Source organism: Zosterops lateralis, assembly GCF_965231275.1.
Source record: "Zosterops lateralis genome assembly, chromosome: 4".
NCBI classification, from domain to species: Eukaryota; Metazoa; Chordata; class Aves; order Passeriformes; family Zosteropidae; genus Zosterops; species Zosterops lateralis.
This window is the reverse complement of record NC_139765.1, coordinates 14,599,294-14,619,304: the sequence shown is the minus strand read 5'-3', so window position 1 is coordinate 14,619,304 and position 20,011 is coordinate 14,599,294. Positions and strand designations below refer to the sequence as shown.

The following is a 20,011-nucleotide window of genomic DNA, read 5'->3' as shown; positions in this document are numbered from 1 at the left end:
CCAACTCTCCAGCACTGTTTTACCCCTTTCCCCATCTTCATTTTCTCCCTTCCCAAATCTTGTCCATATTGCTATTCAGGCACCTCTGTCATCTCAGGACTGGAGGGTCTACTGACCTCCACCCTTACTCCATCCCTCCTCTCCTGCCTGTAAGAAGCAAATAAAAAGAAGTATTCAGTTGGGAAAGTTATTCATCAGTGTAAGTATTAAGGTCACAGGCATATTAGCAGATCCTTAGATGAAGCCTAGCAGAAGGCAATAAAATCTCTTACAGATTTCAAAATAGGTCTTAGACTTCAATGCCAAAAAAAAAAAAAAAAAAAAAAAATTGTATCTTAGCTTGAAATAGCAGGATATGAAGAAAACCCTACAGCAGGGAGAGGGGGAAATGAGAAGGTCTGTCACTACCACCTGGTCATTAACTGTGCGAACAATGAATGCAATGAAGATTCAACAACACAAGACCTCCAGGCATGTGAGCACCTGCTGCCTGACTAACCTCTGGGATGGCTGCCCCGTCTGTTGTCATAACCAATGCACTAAGGAATGACATCATACTGTCAGCCAAATGGCACTGACCAGCAGGACGGGGCCATACTTCAGGGTGTACTTCCATCTGGGGTCCCAGGTAGCTAATTAAAAATGAAGCAGGATTTCCTTGTGGAGGCACATACAGGAGAGAGTGAAAGAAAGGAGCAAGAAAAGTGGGATGCTGCCTATTTACTTCAGATACTGTTTTCAGTAGTACTCATTAAAAAAAAAATATTCTGGAGTCAGCCCTTATTAAAAATGCAACAATTAAATATTTATTGTTGCTTATAACAGAGATGGGGCCATGTCCATAAGCCTGCTGGTGTTACCAAGGCTATCAACTGAGCTTCTGTGCAAATCTCAACTTCATGTTCCATGGAATGAGAAGGCTTGGGAAGTCTGTAGAAATTAGAAGTCTACACATTGCAGAAATTCAAAATACAGATATTTTCCTGAGTGTTGATTGTTGCTGGTTAACTTTCCAGTAGTTTTACCGTTATAAGGAAGTATTTGAGTGCTTTGTAGGCTCCTGCAAAATTCAGAGCACTAAGGCCCATAAAATCCACTCAGCTTTCAGGATAGATGCTGTATGTATTAAAATATTACCACTCTGTACAGCTGGTAGAAATTACTCATTTCCTCCAATACTTGCTCTTCTCACAGTCTGCCAGGCTATTATTACTTTTGACTTTAGAATTCATTTTTTATGCAAATGGATTTTAGACCACCACAAACACAGGAGTGCTGCACCTTCAGAGTGCAGATGAGTGTTATCATTCCAATACAAAGCATTATGATTGTTGTTCTGACAATGCAGCTCTCTGCACTGATACTTGAAATTCAGAGCCCGTGTCCTGTGGTCCTGCAGTAGAAACATGGGGGTAGAAGACAACCAAAGGAGATCCCATAGCAAGGAGTATTTTCAAAAAGCCCAGGAAATTCCAAACTCTTAGGAAGCATCAGCTACCTGTTTATGAACTGGTTCACCCTAAAGCAGTCTGGTAACACAATTTCTAAGCTGTGCAGGAAAAAATCAGTTTCCATAGCAATTCCAGCCACTTCCTGCCCAGATGCAGCACTCTTCACATTCCTGGACATAAAACACAGCTGCTGTGGAAGACAGGATGAGGAGGCAATGGCAAGCTCGGGAAGAACAGTCAAATTCCCTCTTTTGTAGCAGTGTTAAATCCAAAGTACAAAATCAGGTTTGTGACATATAGGGAGGAAGGAAAAATAAAAGGCTTCTAAACCCTACTATCTACCTCACACAATAGGCTCTGTGAATCAGCAAAACAAGAGCTTTTGGAGACAAGGAAGAAAATTTTTACCTCTCTTCTGATGTGGAGACTTTCATGCACTATAAGGTGCCAATGGGAGCTCTGCCAAAGGCTGCAAGTGCCATAAAGCAATTGTCCCATTTTCATCTACCAAGACAGGAGAAAGGGGAGTCTTGCACTTGTTCTCTGAGAGAAAAACAAATCTCACTCTTCAAGAACACACACCAGCAAACTTGCTTGTTTGCAGCACTTTAAAGCCACAGTCGTTTCTTCATCTGCTGTGGAGAGAAGATGGCTCTTTTACATGAAGCAGTTAACTCAGAGTGCAGCATAAGATGAATCTAGAGCCTGTGTTGCCTATAACCCACACACACACAAAAAAAAAATAGAATAAAACAAACACACCCACCACACAAAGCCAAACAGGGATGAAAGCAAAATAACCTTACTACAGTCCTTTGGGTGGGTAAAAAACAAAAGCAAAAAAAAACCCAGCATCAACCCAACTCGTGTTTGATGTTCTCCAAAGGGTAACTCAGTAGACTGTACACTCCTCGGACTTTGAGTGCCTTAACCCTCAGTGGCTTAAAGAAACAGCTCTATTGGCTCCTGGAAGATGCTAAACTGAATATAGCATGTCCCCTCCTTGCTTTAGAGGTACTGCCATTTTTATTACAAACACAGCCTTTCAACTGCTTTGCCATAATGTACCAGATAATGCTTTCCTGAAGATTTTGGAACAAGAAAAAAAAAGAATTAACATCAACATAGCCTCCCTTTTATTGTCAGCTTCCTTAAAGCACAAGCATCCAATTGAAATGCTTATTCTATTACCTGAAAACACTTCTCACCCTTCCCAAAGCCTGCACAATATGCTAATGCTCAAACCTCTGCCACGAGCATATTCCCATGTTTTGTGAACAAATCTGTAGCACAATGAAAGTGAACCTACAGGAACAGCATAAAACATATAGAACAATGTGTGAATAAATATGGACCTGCTCACATTTTCTTGGTCTTTTACTGCAATAATACACCTCCATTTCTAAGAGCAGCAATGATATTGGTCTCATTTTTCATAAAAAAATAACTATGGATCAGGTTTTAAACTCAAAGCCAGGGCCTAAGTGTGATGAGGTAAATGCCTAATAGTGACTCTGTCATATCACTATGTCAGCATCTTCCATAAAGACAGTTACTCATGCTCAAAGTTGTTGGACACAGCTTTCCTCTTCTGTTCTCTTCCCCTCTCAGCTCATACAGAGACTTGTTTTGTCCAATTAAATGAACATTTATCTCCTGACAGGCAAGAGCTGACAATACTACAATCATCCTTCCCTCCAATCTATTTTAACCAGAGATAGTTGAGAGGAAGTGATTGCAGAGAAGACAAGTCCTATTTCCACAGCTCATACTGCCGTAGGCAATCAGTTTGGAGCAAAGGTTCCATCTTGAAAATGTCAAAGAGAATGAAAAAAAGATAAAATCAAAAATGGTAAAGTCAGCTCCAACCAGTCATCTAGGACCAGCTGCTCTCTTGGGTTCTTCCAGCATAGCTAACAGCACAGCTAGAGGAGTATCTGCTTCGTGTGCTGAATGGTGCCAGCCTCAAATTAATTGTCCTTCACCCACTCCCACCATTCAAGAGAAACTGGAGCATCAGTCCTGCCCACCAGTCTGAAAAAAGCAGTTTGCAGTCCATGGTGAGAGCCCTCTCTCCTCTGATCCCCAACCCACTGAACATGTGAAATGACAGATTTCTTTCAGAGGTTCCATAGTTGGCTGTCTATACACAAGAAAAAGAAAATATACAACTGAAATACAAATACAGCAAATTATAACAGTGGCTTCAGTCTGGAAGAGGCATTTTGGTTTACCAGGGTGACCATATATTCTGCTTTCACCTTTCCAGTTCCTCTGAAGTTCAAGATGCCATGTTGCCCCCATGTTCCTCAAGAAATACTTTTTTTTCCCCCCTATCTCATGCTACAAATCTGACAAATAATCCATGGCAAGAGAAAGAAGATAGCCAGGCCCCAGCCCTTCTTTTGTTGCTTGTCACAACATTCACTAAAAGGAATAGGAAAAATATTGAGAGAAAGATAATGGCCAGGTTTCAAAGTAGCTGTGTCCTGGATGAAACTAGTCCAGAGACATGGAGCAGGGTCAGTTGCTAAGGCAGGGGCTAAAATCTCTTCAGGGACTCTGAAGAGATTTACACTACGTGGTGCTATTGCGATGCAAATGGAGAAAAATCCCCTCAACAAAACCTCAATTTGAATATTGGTATTAGCCTTGTGTTTTAAAACAGGTAACTGTTCCTACACAGGAAATAGTCATATAGATTCAGTTCATTCTTAAATTCATACTCCAGAATCACACCCAGTGGGATTACCCCATATATCAAAGCACTCTGTTGCACCAACTACTCAGGAGAAGAGAACTCCAGCAAAGTATTTCTCTTCTCCTCTGTCTTTAGATAGGTAAATGCAGACAACAGTTCTATCTACATCTCTCTATGCTTATCTGACTCCTGAAACTGGCAAGAAAATTTGGATCAGAAATGTGATCCCACACCTACACACTCAGTGTATCCTCTGCAGGGAGGGGACAATCAGCCTCACCCTGAGATTGCCTCAGATGACACCAGACACATAAATGTGTGAGCAGTGTCTAGGCTGCACCTTTGGAAACTGACAAATGCCCTACCAACACACAAAGCTCAGGAACTTGCTGATCCTACTAATGGATGCACACAACCTTAGATGACCAGGTATATAACTCTTTCTTTGAGCCATTGCTGAGACAAAGATTAATTTTAGAAAATAATTTTTGAACAGTGAGATTCCCAGTAGATGGTTGCAGAAGAATCATTGTTACTCACAACAACCACACATACACAAAAAGCATAACCCAAAGCCCCTTCCTACTGCCCTATGAGCCCAGATGTCTTGGGTGGTGGGTGCACTTCTTTTTTTTGCCCATAGATGAGCATTGTTATGTTTAACATGAAACTAACGCCAACAGAGAAGACAGGTGGTAGGAGAAAACTGAAGGAAACTGAACCTTCTGATCTTCTGATTTCCAACTAGCATAACACAGTATTTTGCAAGACCAGCCTCCTACAACCTGCAGAGGGGCATAAGCTCAATTATTCATTTTCTTTGTCATGTCACAATAAAAATATGTATTTATCCACAGAGACACATTAAAAAATCATCAGGCATTTAACAAGACCCTCTAGAATGTTCTTCATTCTTTACCAGAGTGGACCAGAAAGGCCTACAAGCACCAATGGATCTCAAACCATGCTGGACCTCACCCATGCAGGAAATCAATTTAACATTGAACTTTCTCCTCCTCAGAGCTTAAAAGAATCTTCTTAATGGAAAGCTAGAGCCACTTGATGGAGGAGTGAAACATACTGAAAGCTGTGGGAAGACCAGAGGTCTCTCAACCAGAATCAGTATTGCCTCCACCCCGCCACCTTCAAGGAGATTTAACTGCTTCCACCAAAACAGAGCTGCTCAGGACATTCATCGGTCTCCACCAGAATGCAGTAACAAGAGCAGTCACAGTGTCATCCTGCCTTGTGAAATTCTACCTCTTGCATCTTATCAGTGAAAACTCTTTTCCACCTCCAAGATGAGAAAGAGACAAGATTTCAGGTCAGCCAATACATCCCAAGGCAATTCCATCCCTGTCAGATCTTGTCACTTCAGCAAATGTTACAAGTTGGTGACCACTGGCTACAATTACCACTGAGGGCTAAGCTCTTTCCTTGTGCCTTAAAGGGTGCAGCAATTCTCTTTCAAGATCTTCAAAGGAGAGTGGTGCCACACACACAGGAGCTGCTGGCAGCAGGACATAGTCTACAATAAAAGCCAGCAATGAATTCTCCTGGAAGCAGGAAACTCAGCAGCAGCAGCAATAGCATGAGAATGTGCTCACGTACAGAGCATTCCACTGAATTAAAAAATAGGGCATTGATTTTGTTATTTATTTCTGTATTTAACTCAATATTAATCTCTGCATACAAATGCCTTTTCCCGACTGTCACATTTGCATGCCTCGGCAGAATTTCCAGTCAGCAGCAGAAACAGAGATGTAGGTCCTAAGAACAAATTGACCCGTCTGCTACAAAGACAAACAGTTTGTGAGATGAGGGCTCTGAGCAGGCCACTCAAAGCCTCTGCTCTCATTTATAAGGGAGCACCTCCCGCCTGCACACGGGGAGAAGGGAGAGGAAAGGCAGCAACACTTACGCAAGGCGTGCCACTCATCCTGGCGGATGGTCTTGGTGATGTTGTAGGTAAGGTTCTTGGGGATGGTGGCTGAGGAGTAGTGGTACTTGATGTACGAGCACCGCTCAATTGCTCCTGAGAAAGTCAAAACACAGAAAAGTGTGGTTAGATGAATGTAACACATCCTGCCAGCTATAGGCCAGATGGGTTTGACAACCAAAAGCAAAGCAATCCCTACCTGTCTCTGCCTACTGTGACAACCAGCACTCTTCTCTGGCCCATGACATGTAAGCTCAGATCCAAACTTATGATACAGGAAGTTTATCTTCCATACATTCCAGGCACCTTTCAGACTGGCCCTGGAGTAGCTGCCAGTGCCTGCTTTCACCATGAGATAGCTGTGTGGAAAATTACCCCTCCTTTTATGTCTTCTCTGAACTATGAGCTAGAAACTGCCATGCAGTTAGTGTATAGAAACTATAAATTCACATCTTAGCTTTCTGCGCAGTCATGGTCATGACTCAATGCCCATACTTCAGGAAACACACAAAGCAAACACCTTTGATCTTTCCTTAAATAATTAAAAAAAAAAAAAACCACAGAAAAATTACACATATAGGTAGTGAACAGTTTCCTGACCCTTTCCACCCCACAGCAGAAGGACACATGACAGGCTACATTGCATCTTGAAGGTACCCAGACACTTTTACAGCATGTTCAGAGACAGAATTCATTGGCATCTCCGAACAATGAGGCTTATATGGCAACATCAGTGGTTGAAATGGGCAAATTTTTTCTTCTGTATTTTCCTCATGATTTCACCTATGTTCCACAGAAAAAAGCACCATGTGCTGCTTCTGATGTCTTCTGGTCACATCATTATGCCTCCTATTACAAATACTTTCCTTCTTGTACAATAATTGCCCCTCCAGGATCTGATCTCCTGGCATCTCTCTGCATAGTTAGTGTCCTTAGAAGGAAGGGTCTGGTGTAATCTGATGCTTTCCATGAATTATAGCCTAGCCAAATTCCACATCTGATCAGAAACCTGTAACAGTATAACTGTTCTTGTATTGATGAAAGCCAGACAGGTTTCCTACATTGCCTTTGCCAACATTCTCAGCTAACACAGGCTTTATTAGACCTTCTCACTAAGCTGCCAGAGTCAAAGCTCATGGAAGTCATTTTCCCACTAACATTATGTTATTTTGGCTCAGGTCTTTGATAACCAAATAGGTATCCTTAATGTGCCTGGCCATGCTGTTTGCTGCTAGCTACCACTATCAGAGAAGCAGCTATGCTAGAAATGCTTTTATGTATTAAAAATACATTAAGATGAGCACTCAATAGAATAAATTAAATGAAGCAATGAATTATATAAATAATAAAGAGTGCTATGTACAAGGAGGCAGGTAGAGGACACTTACTGCCAGTCTGAACTGAAAAGGCAGACCCATTAGCCTTATATCGACAGTTCCACAGGGTAAAATATGCTTTTAAACCACTATAAATACAAATTTCTACTAAGGGTTGTAAGATACTACTTGGCATGAACTTAGATCATAGACCATGAATTCACAGCATGAAGAAGAAAACCCACAAAACAAGTTATTAATTACATTACAGTCTACCAGCATCTTCCAGAGTTAGTGCAGTATAAACATTTGAGGTCCTCATTGTTTGCTTCTTTTAAGTATTCTTCACATTCTGCCTTTGACAGCAATTAGATTAGACAAAGCCAAATATTATAGGGGGAAAAGGCAAAATATTTACATATGTATCCGCCTGCCCTGACAGCGTGATGGGCTTCTGTGTGAGTCTGCACCATCTGGGCACCAAATGTACGCCCAGAATTAAAGTTTCAAACTAAGAATAGTATTTAAATAAAAAGACAGCTAGTGTGCAAAGAGCTTTAAAAAAATCCCCAAATCACAACCTTGCCTTCTTATAGGTTTTTTCCTATCCCCTTTCGTTCAGCTGCTTTCATAGATTAGAAGCATCAGCAAGAAAACAACAAATGCTTGTTTGTCAGAAATTAATCTTTAAGTTATAGATATCTGCCCAAACAAGAGATTTATATAGAATAGTAGGAAGGGACATGGAGCCAAGATACAAAATAAAAGCTTACAGAAGGAAGGGAGAAAAAAAATCCTGTTCTATTTGCAGCTTTTCTGGAACCAAAAAGGCTAATTTCTAGTAAGGTCCATCAGATATCTAATTCTGCAAAGACTTTTGGTGGTAATGCAGCAAGCTGTTAAATATCACTTTTATCACCAAAGCCTAAAGCAGGAAGAGACTACTGGCTGAATTCAGGTCATCACTTGACCATATCCATAATTTTGGGTTTATGTTTACTTCTTCATGCCTTAATGAGACTTAAGCACACAAAAATAGCTTTGAGACCACTATCAACCAGGGTGGGCAAATAGGGCATGATACAGGACTTGGCACAGCAGCTCACAGAGGGCACTGAAGCCTTGCCAGTTCTACCAGGGAGCAGTGGGGTCCACTCAGCAGAAGTAGGCAGTATCTTACTGAGAAACTCAAGATTTTCATGGCCCAAAATGACAATGCTTGTGATTGCTTGGCATTTAAACACGAAGCACCTATTTAAACCCACTCTCACGAGTGTAGGAGAGTGACTATGCTGACTCAATGTCACTACATCAGCATATATCTAACTAGAGGTGGGAATAAGCTTTTAAACTTAAGTAAAAGGCTTTCAATTGCCTGGATCTGGCAATAAAAATTAGGAGAAGGGTGGGTTTATGGGCAGTGATGATTTCATACTTCTGATACTTCCCTACTTGTTCCACACAGAAGAGAACAATGTTCAAGATGTCCAAAGATGCAAGTCCTGTGAGAGCAAAAGCAGCAACAGCAGTAAGGATCAGAACTACTGCTCTGCTGGAAAGCCTTCTCAGAAAAACACTACAAAATCCTTATCTTCAGAAAAATTACTAGCTATGCTCACTCCAGTCTTTGGGGTAGGAAGCAAAGCAATCTTTCCTTTCTGTGATAAATTTAGGGTAAAAATTCGTGTATGAAATAATAATCCGATGTGTAATAAGAACAATGTTAATAAAATGTAAAATCCAGTAGAAGGCAAATCGTTTCCCCCCCCCCAGCCTGCCAGTTTCAGTTGCGAAGACAGGACAAGAATCATCAGACGAGACAAAGACTCTGGCCAACCTTGATAAGAATCACTTCCTCGCCAATGCAAGGAGAAATTCCTTCTTGACGACGATGCAGATTTCATCAACTCCCTGGCACGACATGCAAACTAAAATCAACATAAGACTGACCTGTGAAATTGACATAAGAAAAGAACCTTCCCGGAATGGAACAACAGGGCTTGACAAGATCCGGGAAGGCCATCGAAAAGAAATTCAGACTATTCAGCCCACCCTGGACACCTGGACTGCCTAAGGGCAGAAAAATCCTATAAAACGGTGGACTGAAAGCTGCACAGGCGTGGATTTGAGCGTCTTGTACCCTGGTGGGCGGACCCCTATCCACCCAGCGCAGCGCTGATATTCTCCTATTTTGTGGCTTTCTCATTTTGCTGGTGTTCGATATTCTGTTATTAATAAATTGTCTTTTATTAATCCGATATTTGCCATTGCATTTATAACACTTTCCATACCCTCAATAGGGTATGGAAACTGCAATTTATGGAGCATCTCCAGCCTTCAGCACTAACTTAGACCAAATGCAACTGCAGCTTTGCTCTGCACTTTGCTCCAGTAACTGGGAACAGTATTTATAGAGCAAAGCAGTGAGTGGGGTTTTCTTAGCTAGGAGCCGCCACAGCAAGAGTTATAGTTCTGGCCACAAGAAACACAAAAACCACCACAAAGCTGCTCCAGGGACAGATGCAGTATATCCTATATTTCTCTGACCAAAGGGAAATGCTTGCTGAAAAACCAAAAGAGAAGTAGTTGACATCTTCCAATAGAGTGCTAAGAAAAGGATCAGCAGAAGGATGCAACTAGAACCATACAGAGCAAACTTCCACCTCGTCATCACAAGCACAGTTGCTCAGTGGATTCAGCAGCTGTTAACTGTGGCTGGAAACCCCCTGTTCCTGCAAAGGTCAGATGACAAGCAAATTGAAGATAAGGAAACCAGAGATAGCTTCATCCTGAGCAGCAAAGTATTCACAGCATCAAACTTGCACCTCCTCTTACTGACTCACTTAGATGCTCAGTTTCCTTCCCATATCTGCTTATCATTGCTCTTTATTATCACCTTATCATTCCATAACACTTCCTTTTCTCTCCATACAAGAAAAACTTTAAACCTAGGCCACAGCAGAAAACACTGATTTTGTTTTTTCTATTCAATTTTCAGAACTTTACCAACTAACATCCTGATGTTAGCCCAGCTGCTAGAGAAACTCAGCTACCACTGCATTACTGGAGCTGTAAACACCATCCCAGTAGAGGCCTCAGACTGTTTGGTAATGCAGGAGGTGACCGAATCATTATCTCACTCTAAACAAAAGAGGGTTGAGATCAATTAAGGTCATAGTGCTGGTGTCCAGACTCTATTTGTCTGGCAGGTAAACACAGAAATTTTCAGAACTTTTGGACCAGTATTTCTTCATCACCACTGTGCCCCCACCACTTCTCTAATTATAATATTTCAACTCTTTCAAACTTCTCCAAGCAACAGTTTTTACCATGGTTAATTAAAAAAAATAAAATGGAAATCCAAAATGCTACCAAGGTACTGGTTACTTCTGTCCTAAATGTTGGATCTCAGAAGCACTCAGAGGCATTTGCCCTGGTCAGCTGACTTCTGCAAAGATGGTTGCCCAGTTTTACAAATTTACCGCATCAGTGTGATCATATAGTTTAGTATTCTGCATAATACAGACCAACCCATCCGAGAGCTGGCAACAGAAACTAGTCCTTGACATTATCCTTCATCAAACAGGTAACCTGCGAGAGCAGTTTGGTGGCAGCAACATCACTTCAGATCCAGCCCAAGGTAGCACAGAGTTACCTGCATGGCTTATCTGAGTACGCTCCTCCTGTCTTGAGGATTAGGATATTTCACACTTCCCTCCTGCTTCAGTTTTCAGGGCTACAGATTGTAGAACCATCCTTAAAGGTTCAACTACAGATTAACTCAATGCCTGTGAATAAATTACCTTTGGTAGCTAGAGGAGCTGCAGACAGAGATAAAATTTTCTCCCACACTAAGCATCTTTGCAGCAGTCCCTGGGTTAGAGCAATCAGGAATCTCAGATTCAGGGAGCCAGCAGCCCACTCAGACTGGATGAACTGTGGTGTAGCCACCATTCCACAAGCCAGGACTGAGAGTCACCCTGTATTCTGTAGCATGCAGATATCTGAACCAGAGAGTACACCCATTCTTCTCTTAGAGTAGGCACATGCGTTTCTAAGAAGGATCCAGCTGTAAAACTAGTATTTATTTTACTACATTTCCTGTCAAAGCTTTTGATATTATGAGCTTCCCTGAAAAGACTGGTGTGGATATTCTGAGCCTTTGCTACCTCCGGGCAGCTTTTCCTTCTTCTGTGTTGCAGATACCCCTGGATGAACTGTTTTGTAGCGAGCAATTCCACAAAAATTCATCCCTTGTGCTAGTTCCAATTTTCACAAATCTGTTTGAGAATTACTACACAAACATTTCCTAGTAAAAGGAATCTTAGCCTCTGGCTTGCAAGCTGCACTCACTACACATATTTGCTCTTCATTATGAGAAACTGCCTTCAGTATGAGAGATTGCCTTAATCCCATGGTTTGGTTACTGTTCCCTCATTGTGTGACTATCTCCATAGCAAACAAAGAGATGTAGATTGGTCATTTAGCCTCTAATGATTTCACATTATCTTCAGAAATCTGTAAAGCAGAGGAAGTTCATAGTGGGTTGTTTTTCTTAGCAAAGAATTTCAATAAGGTTTCCAGAGGCTACAATCACCATTAGGACCAACATTTGGCTACAAAAAGCAATTCTACGTGTCATATGTATCCATTATTGTCTTAGAAGTCTTCTCTTACCTGGAGAAGTTCACTGTTTATTTGCGTTAGCGTTTTTGCATCCTTCAAACTAGCCCTGGCAATTCAGGCTGGTGAAATTTCAGAATTATCACCCTTAGATGTATGTGCTGCCCTCAGTTACTATACTCATTTCTTATGAGTCATCAAAACTCATCTGGAGGTACCTTAATATAGGCAAGACTCTTGCAGTTTCAGCATGAATTAACTGGTCAAATTAAACCTTGGAGGAGTATAGAAGGAGAAGTTAGTTCTACTTTGACCAGCTGCTATGACATAACTGCAATCAGATTGCAATCAGATTGCAATCATGCAATCAGATATGCTGACTAGATAATGAACTCAGGATCACTTTTTTAATAAAATCAGATACTTATTAGAAAATATTGCATCACATTTAACAGGATTGTTTTGTTACTTCTACTAGTTACAACCATGAATACTGGTTACATATTTTTTTCCCAGATCTATAAATAGATTAACACCAAAAAGGTAAGAACACTACTCTTCTGCATTATCTGTAGAATTATTTATGTTAAAAGGGTTCTCTAGAACCTTCTTAACGCCCTGCTCAAAAGAGGCATAACTTCAAAGTTAAAATCAGATCCAAAGATAGTTCATGTTGCTCAGTAACTTGTCCAATCAAGATTTAAATACCTCCAAAATGGAGGTGCACATCCTTGAGCACTTACTCCAAGTGAATTATTCCTGACCACCCCTAATACCTAATCAAAAATTCCATTGGTGCCACACGAATATTTTGAATAATAGAATAGCTCAGAGTAAAGGGCTAAAAATCTAGGAAAAATATGCAAGAAGCACCACCTTAATCAATACATTTGGTGAATATTCATTAACTTATATGCATAAATAGAAGCCAATGTTCTAATTAATGGAGCTCAACATAGATTTTCAGTTGCAGCATGGGCCAAACTATTAGAACAAGAGATGATGTTTCTTCCTAACTGGCCTGGCAACATCCTGCACTGAGGTTCCGCTTGGTCTGCCAGTAGGGCTTGTTGCTACTTGTCCTAGGTAAACTGAAACAACTCCTGGTTCTCATTGTTGCTTGCTGTAAGCTGCCTGGAAATTAAGTTGATGCGCCCCTTCAGTTAATGAGCCAGAGTTTCTGCCTGCTGGGTTTAAGACTCAGTTGCTAGCCTCTAGCTGCCTCCTCTGTGAGTGGATAGAGGTGCACAGTCAGGTTATATTCACCTTCTGGATATCTGAGTAGAATCAGAGGGGGATCTGATCCAGTCCCCTTTGCCATTAGCAGACAGACCCAAGGGTCACATATTGGGAGAGACAATGAACGTGTCTATAGGAACATATAACATGGATCAGGAGTGGACTTTTGAAAATGACCACCTGATCATGTCTAGTTACTGTGCTTTGGTTCAGAACACAGTGTGCTGTGACATGATGCCCATTCTTCACAAATAAATCTCAATCAGAAGATGTGCTAATGGAAATTCAACTAAAGGTACAAGAGCAGAGCCAGTTCGAAGTAACATCCCCTCCTTGAAAGCACAAAGTGAGCACTAGGTTCTAAGCACAAACTGTTTCTTTTAAATGCAACCCCACTATACCCCACCAGGAGAAAAAAAAAAAAAAATTAAGTCACCAGAAAAGTTTTGTACAGCAGCAAAACTGTATTACTCTGTAACTTATCTTGATGCCTTTAAAGAATAATTCTAAAACTGTATTTCAGTTGAAAGTCTGAAAGTCTGAAAATTCTACAGCATTTTTCTAAATTTCACAGGGTTTTTTTCAGCTGAAACCACCAGCAGCATTAGATTAAGTTTCACAAGTGGTTCTGGTTCCTTGCAGACCTTTTGCTTCAGAAATGATTTTCTACATGAAAATAAACAACAATTTCCTAACTCTAATTAAGTTTGACTATAAATGTACGTACAAGCACATTACACACCTACAGACTCCCTGTGGGGTAAAATGCAGAAAGTCTGCAGTGCAGCCTGTTAGGCTGCCAGTGGCAAATGGATATTTCAATATGCAATCTTATTTAAACTTGCATGTTACATGTAGATGCCTTTACTGACCACCAAAAGTGCAATGAACACAGAACTTTAGGAAAACATACTCAGAAGATTGCAGCATCCTCTGTTTTACCAGAAGGGAGAGCTTCCCTGTAAACACTGAGTTGAGAGCCACTGAAAGGATGAGACAAAAAATAAATATTTTGTCCACAAAATGGCACATACCCAGCAAATACATTAACAGAAAGCACAGCTTAAAGATTTTCATTAGGAAAGAGCGAACATTTTTTTCACAGTGAGAAGCAGAACCATGATGCTCCTTTTTCTATCCATTTTTCTTCTAAGCTCATCTCACTTAACTTCCAAATAAAGACTCTCTCAGAGCTTCTAGCTTAGTGAAACTTATTAGGCAATGCTCAGCTGGTAAAGCAGTCTTGTAAAAACTTAGCAGGAGGATGGTTGAAAGGATCCAACATACTGTGCTATCCATACAGAACTGGGATAATAGACAACAGCGTGCCATTCCCGTTCTTTCCAAGTCATCTGGGATGAAAACTGCCAGCTCCTTTTCAATACTGGCCCACTAGATCTCTAGAGATATAGAAAAAATCAGATACAACACACACATGAAAAGGAAGTCATCCCTAAAGATAATGGATCTCCGGACACACAACAGCTTTGTTGTGTATGAGCGTTAAGTGACCAGATTCCACAGAGCAACTTCTGCACATTTCAGGCTGTTACATCTACATTTCGATTTCTGTTTCCACATCAAAATACCTAACTTTTCAACCACTGTGTGAGCAAAGACAGAGGTGCAGAAGATGTGTTCACACATACTGAGCAGACAGCAACATTTTCAGAGTAGAAATAAAAGTGCTTGAACAGCTTTTGCCAGGCCTGTTCCTCACATGCTCTCTGGATAGCCCAGCAAATAGCAGCTTGCTTAAAGCCACCAGCTGGCAGAAGATAAATATTCCACCCATGATAAGAAAAGAATCCAAGTATGAGACCAAAAGCTGAATTTGCATTGGAAAGTGATGAGCTCACACTTTCTCTCCAGGGACCAAGGAAAGGGGGCTGGCAAGGAAGCAGGAGCAAGAAGAGGGTTATGAAACACTTTTTTACTTCAGCTATTAATAACAGTCTCCAAGCCACAGGGCACTTGAGAGGAGGAAGGCATCTCCTTGCTTCTATTAATCTTTTTGTCCACCTATTTGCTTTGGGCTGGCCACAGGGGAGAGGGAAGCAGAGCACAAATGAAAAGTTAAGGAGGTTAAAAGGGCTGAAAAATATTTGCTCCTACATGTTTGGAGGCAGAAATTAAATGATCAATAAAAAGTCAGTGAGACAGCAATTACCAGTAAAAACTCACTGATGACCCAATAGCTCATGGAACAAAGCAATATCTCAGCACTGCTGTCAAGGCAAAGAAAAAGCACAGCTAATGCTATTCCATAGTCAGGTTTCTTCTATATCAATGTACACCCTATGATTCTCATAGTAAGATGCTCCCATGAAACTTGGTGTTTCATGAACCAGCTTCCAAACCTATTTCCAAGGGATATCTAAGCAGCAAGGTCCCAGATTGCCAAGAAGAAAATAAGGGTGGATCCACTGATATCACTTATTCTGCTGAGTGTCTGATCACATGCAGTGAAGTCTAAGAGTCTGTCTCTTTACCTTGGGAAGCTATTTCACATGCTGCTTTGCAATGTAAATGTGGCTTTCTAGACACATGTAGTCCTCTTCTTAGAGTGAGAGGAACATAAGCTCTTCTCTGTATCCCCTGTTAGTTTACAGCAAGTACCACAAATAGCTGAGCTGGAGAAAGCATTTAGCTTTCTTGTAGCACTTCAAACTCATGTTTAAACAGCAGAAATTACAACATGACAGAATCATTCAGACACTTGCATGCAACATTGAGGAAATAAGGCTGAGACCTAACACAGACAAATCTCACAAAAGATCTCATTTACAGGGGATCTTACACTTACATTCAGCACTACAGCAGTCTCTTAAAAAAAAGTCCCCTAAACAAAAGGACTTATACAAGCTATGCAACATCTTTATGATACCATCTTCATGTAGGCTTTGTCCTGCAACTAAGTGTTGGGGTCGCAGGCAGAGTTTCACAACTTGAACTAGAACATAAGTCAAGGTGAGGAGAAAGGAGAAGGAAGACTAAAGCTTGTGGCAGGAGTCATATGGTAGGGATTTGTAGAATTAAACTAAGGAGACAGGTTTTCCCTTATAGTCAAAAAGCATTTTGCTTATAAGCTGAAATTAAGAGGCATTTTTCTAACTCACATGTTCTATACAAAAGGTGAATTATCTTGCCTTAATTTTGGGAAGGACACCCCTGTTAGCACAGATCCAGGTTTGCACATTTTAAATTAAAGGTAACTAGGAGAAACCACAGTATTTGAAATTATCTCAGTTCCAAAAGCAGAAATACCAGCAGGCAACTAGCCTATCAAAGAAACAAGGGAGGAAGAAATCTACCATCAGCTTTGCACTCAGGCTGGGCTTTTTCCCCATGAGCAGATTCCAGCATGGATAGACCAGAAAGATACCCTGCTATTCCCATAAACTGTTGTCTCTTCATCCTGTGCTGATGAGACAGATTATCTCCATCCATTGAGGACTCTATTGAGACTTTAAAACTCTGCAAACAGAAGACTTTGGACATATTCTCTCTTTGGTAGAAAGATTCCATTCTTTAATACATCCTTATATTCTAGATTCTCTAAAATCTATTTATCTTTTTTATGCTGTCCCTATTCTAGTTATTTCAAGAAAAAAATTAGGGTACTGTGGTTGGAATAAAGAAATTTTCAAGACATCACTTCATACATAAGAAAGTATTTCCAAGACAAGGATCCCCTGCAGTTATTAAATGTATGTGCAGAGTAAAGCTAACAGATGAGATCATCCCTAAGTGAGCAGAGTTTCTTTCTGCAAGAACATAATGTCTCTTGCCTCAAACTCTACCAACTGAATAACTACTTAGATCCCATAGTCTGATGGACTAAAGCTACTAAACCTACCTTGAAATAAACACTGAGATTTTTTTTTTCCTTGTGAGTAGAGACCATTACATTATACAGGCAGTATGTGTAATATCTCTCCAAAGTGAGGAACAGCATCATGCTTGGCCATGCTCTTTCCCTGCAAATTCATTCCCTGGTTTGTCCTTGTTCAAATAATTAACTGGTGAGCCACCACCACTAAATTGCAAAGATACTCCATCTTCCCTTGTAAAGGAGTACACATTCAGAGGGACAAAAGACTGCACAGCTCACTGCCCTTCCCTTGCAAGGCTGTTTGCTGCACTATTGTAACTGGACTTACTATTGTACATGAGGGCTTGAATCAAGTAAAGGCCTTGAGAAATTGAATGTTATGTATATATTTAAAAAGGTGTCCTTGAATACTCAAACAAACTGAAAGACAACCAGAGGGAAAAGGAAAGGAAGATAAAGATGGTGGTAAGAAGATCAGACAACTGTACTGTGAAATCCAAGATGAGCAAAAGCACAATTTGGTCATTCTAAAGCCTATGAACCACAGATATTGTTAATCTCTCTGCTGCTGTCTGAAATCATAAGTGGTTTCTTCTGCCAGAAGGAAATTATTCTTGAAGAAGCATTTGAAATAGGAAAAGTTGGTGGATGTGATCAAAAAATATTTTTCCAATTGACTGGACTGTGCCCTTACTTATCCAGTGATGAGTTTTGCAATAGCATCATATGCCCTTGTGTACAGAAGGCTTAGGCATTGAGCCCCTCTTCACAATTGCTACACTAACTCATTTCTGGTGCATCAAGTTCTTGCTGCACTCAAATGTACTTCAGTCAACAACTTTAGGCTAGAATTTCAACATTGCTGGAGCCACTCTGCACCAGACAACAACACATCTCAGAACAGAAGAAAATACTGGAAGGATAAATGCTCTTGCAAGGGGTTAGAAGGAACCAGAATCTGAGAAAGGACCAGCTTCTCTCCAGCCCCAACCTTCCCTTTGCTTATTCCCAGCACAAATCTGCAAGGATCAGAGTATGCCAATAGTTGCCAGCTATGGGAAAATTAGCAGTGATATGACCTGTTGCCAGCATCATCTTGAACAAGGAATTAAGTTATTCTAGTCAAGTCTCAAAGGTATTTAGTACCCCAGCACTTTAGCTAAGAATCATTATATTTCTCTTAAGACATGCATATGATGTACTTTAACGCAGAAATAAAAAACAGCAGAAGTCAGCCCAACTCATGTTACAGCAGAATAGAGTAGGGAAAACCCTTATAGCTCTAAAATCTAAAAGCATCTTTTTTTTTTTTTTTTTTTTTTTTTTTTTTTTTTTTTTTTTTTTTTTTTTAATACCAAATAAAGTTAGATTGTTAAAAAATCAAGTGACCCAAGCTTAGGCCCAGAGCTAGTGTATATTTTATTGTATTAAGGTGTGGGATGAGAATTTCTCATCCCACCTACTGCTGGGCCAGTGCAAATTGGAGGGCAGATTGGAATTTGCTTTAGGACAGTATTGTGACATGATGTTCTCTTGCCTATAAAATTCTCTTGCTTTTCAATAAATGTCATCTACCACTTCTTGCACCTTCCCATCTGAAATGTCAAATCAAATCAGAGGGTCACAATATGAAGATCTGCCACTCAGTGCAATGAAAGATGTTCTGACCAGGACAAGCTGGACTAAATATTTCTGCTGCCTGTCAAGAAAGATGTATAGAAGGAAAGACACAACTCAAAGTGCACTGAGCAGCATTAGATAATAGAACTCCATGGACAGCAGCAATAACCATTGTCTGAAATACAAGCACTGCACATCTGAACAACACATTTGTCCCCATCCAATGTATCCCACCATCCCTGTGCTTGAAATGCCAGCTAAATCCCACTGGGGTTTATAGCCGAAGTGTTATTCAGCCCTTTACAATTCAAGAACCTCCTTTATGATCTCGTCCTGACAGAGGAGGAGGCAACCATATCCCAAAAGATCCATCACCATACATGGGACCAAAGAAGAGCTCTCCTTCACGCACCACTTGACAGGTGGAGAACAGGCCTTTAACACTACAGTGGTAAAATTCAGATTTAGAGAGAAAGGGCTATGGAAACAGGCATTTATTCAGACACCGTCAGCTCAGGATTTACCGTTTTTACTCTATACTCCTAGTGTGAACTTTAATAAAGGCTTGTGTCTCAGTAGCCCCTGGTAACACCCAATGGGACAAATGCTGTCCAATAACAGTGAACAGAATCTGTGCCCTGAAAGACTTTTGCTGATCCTGTTTAATACCTCCTGTGCTCATATAGTTAATTTTGTATAATATATAAAGATAAGTCTTGAACTGCAATGTTTGAATTTGGAAATTAAAAACTCCATGATTCAGCATCCTATGTGCTTCTGGACACATTTTTATCTGTACAACTAATTCTAAACCCAACTGCTATTATATGTGTTGTATTCTATGAATGCTTCACTTTCTATTTTAGTTATTACTCTAAAACTACCTTGCATAGTCTATTTCTCTATAAGATCTAATATTATTTATTAAAGACAGTATTGCTGCCCAGCATTAATTTACATACTATTCTCCTCCCAAAAGAGCAGGAGGCTTCAGATCACTGAGTGTAGGATGAGGTGAAAAAGATCCAGGATGGTCCTAAACATGCCTCCACTGGATCATCAGCCACTCTGATGCAAAGGATGAAGACAACATGACAACCTGATGGAAAACAGAAAACAACCTAACAGAAAACACATTTATTGGAAAACATCCAAACCTTTAAGAAAATATGCCATTAGCTTAATATTCTTATCTCCTAGGGTTCTGCTATATCAGGTTTAATTACAGCGATTCTGACAAAAGTCATAGTAAAGGGATACAGCTGCAAGCTTATCTTGCCCAGAGAT

General features: G+C 40.5%; 1 protein-coding gene across 1 annotated transcript in view; it reads right to left on the bottom strand.

Annotated features, from left to right (window-relative positions):
- Nucleotides 1-20,011, bottom strand: part of TMEM178B (transmembrane protein 178B) — a gene marked incomplete at its 5' end in the record, with an annotated part of 211,417 nt that overhangs the window by 149,090 nt on the left and 42,316 nt on the right. The window contains one exon of the mRNA XM_083859468.1: nt 6,074-6,187. Coding sequence (XP_083715594.1) covers nt 6,074-6,187 — 114 coding nt within the window. The remainder of the gene's footprint in view (nt 1-6,073; nt 6,188-20,011) is intronic.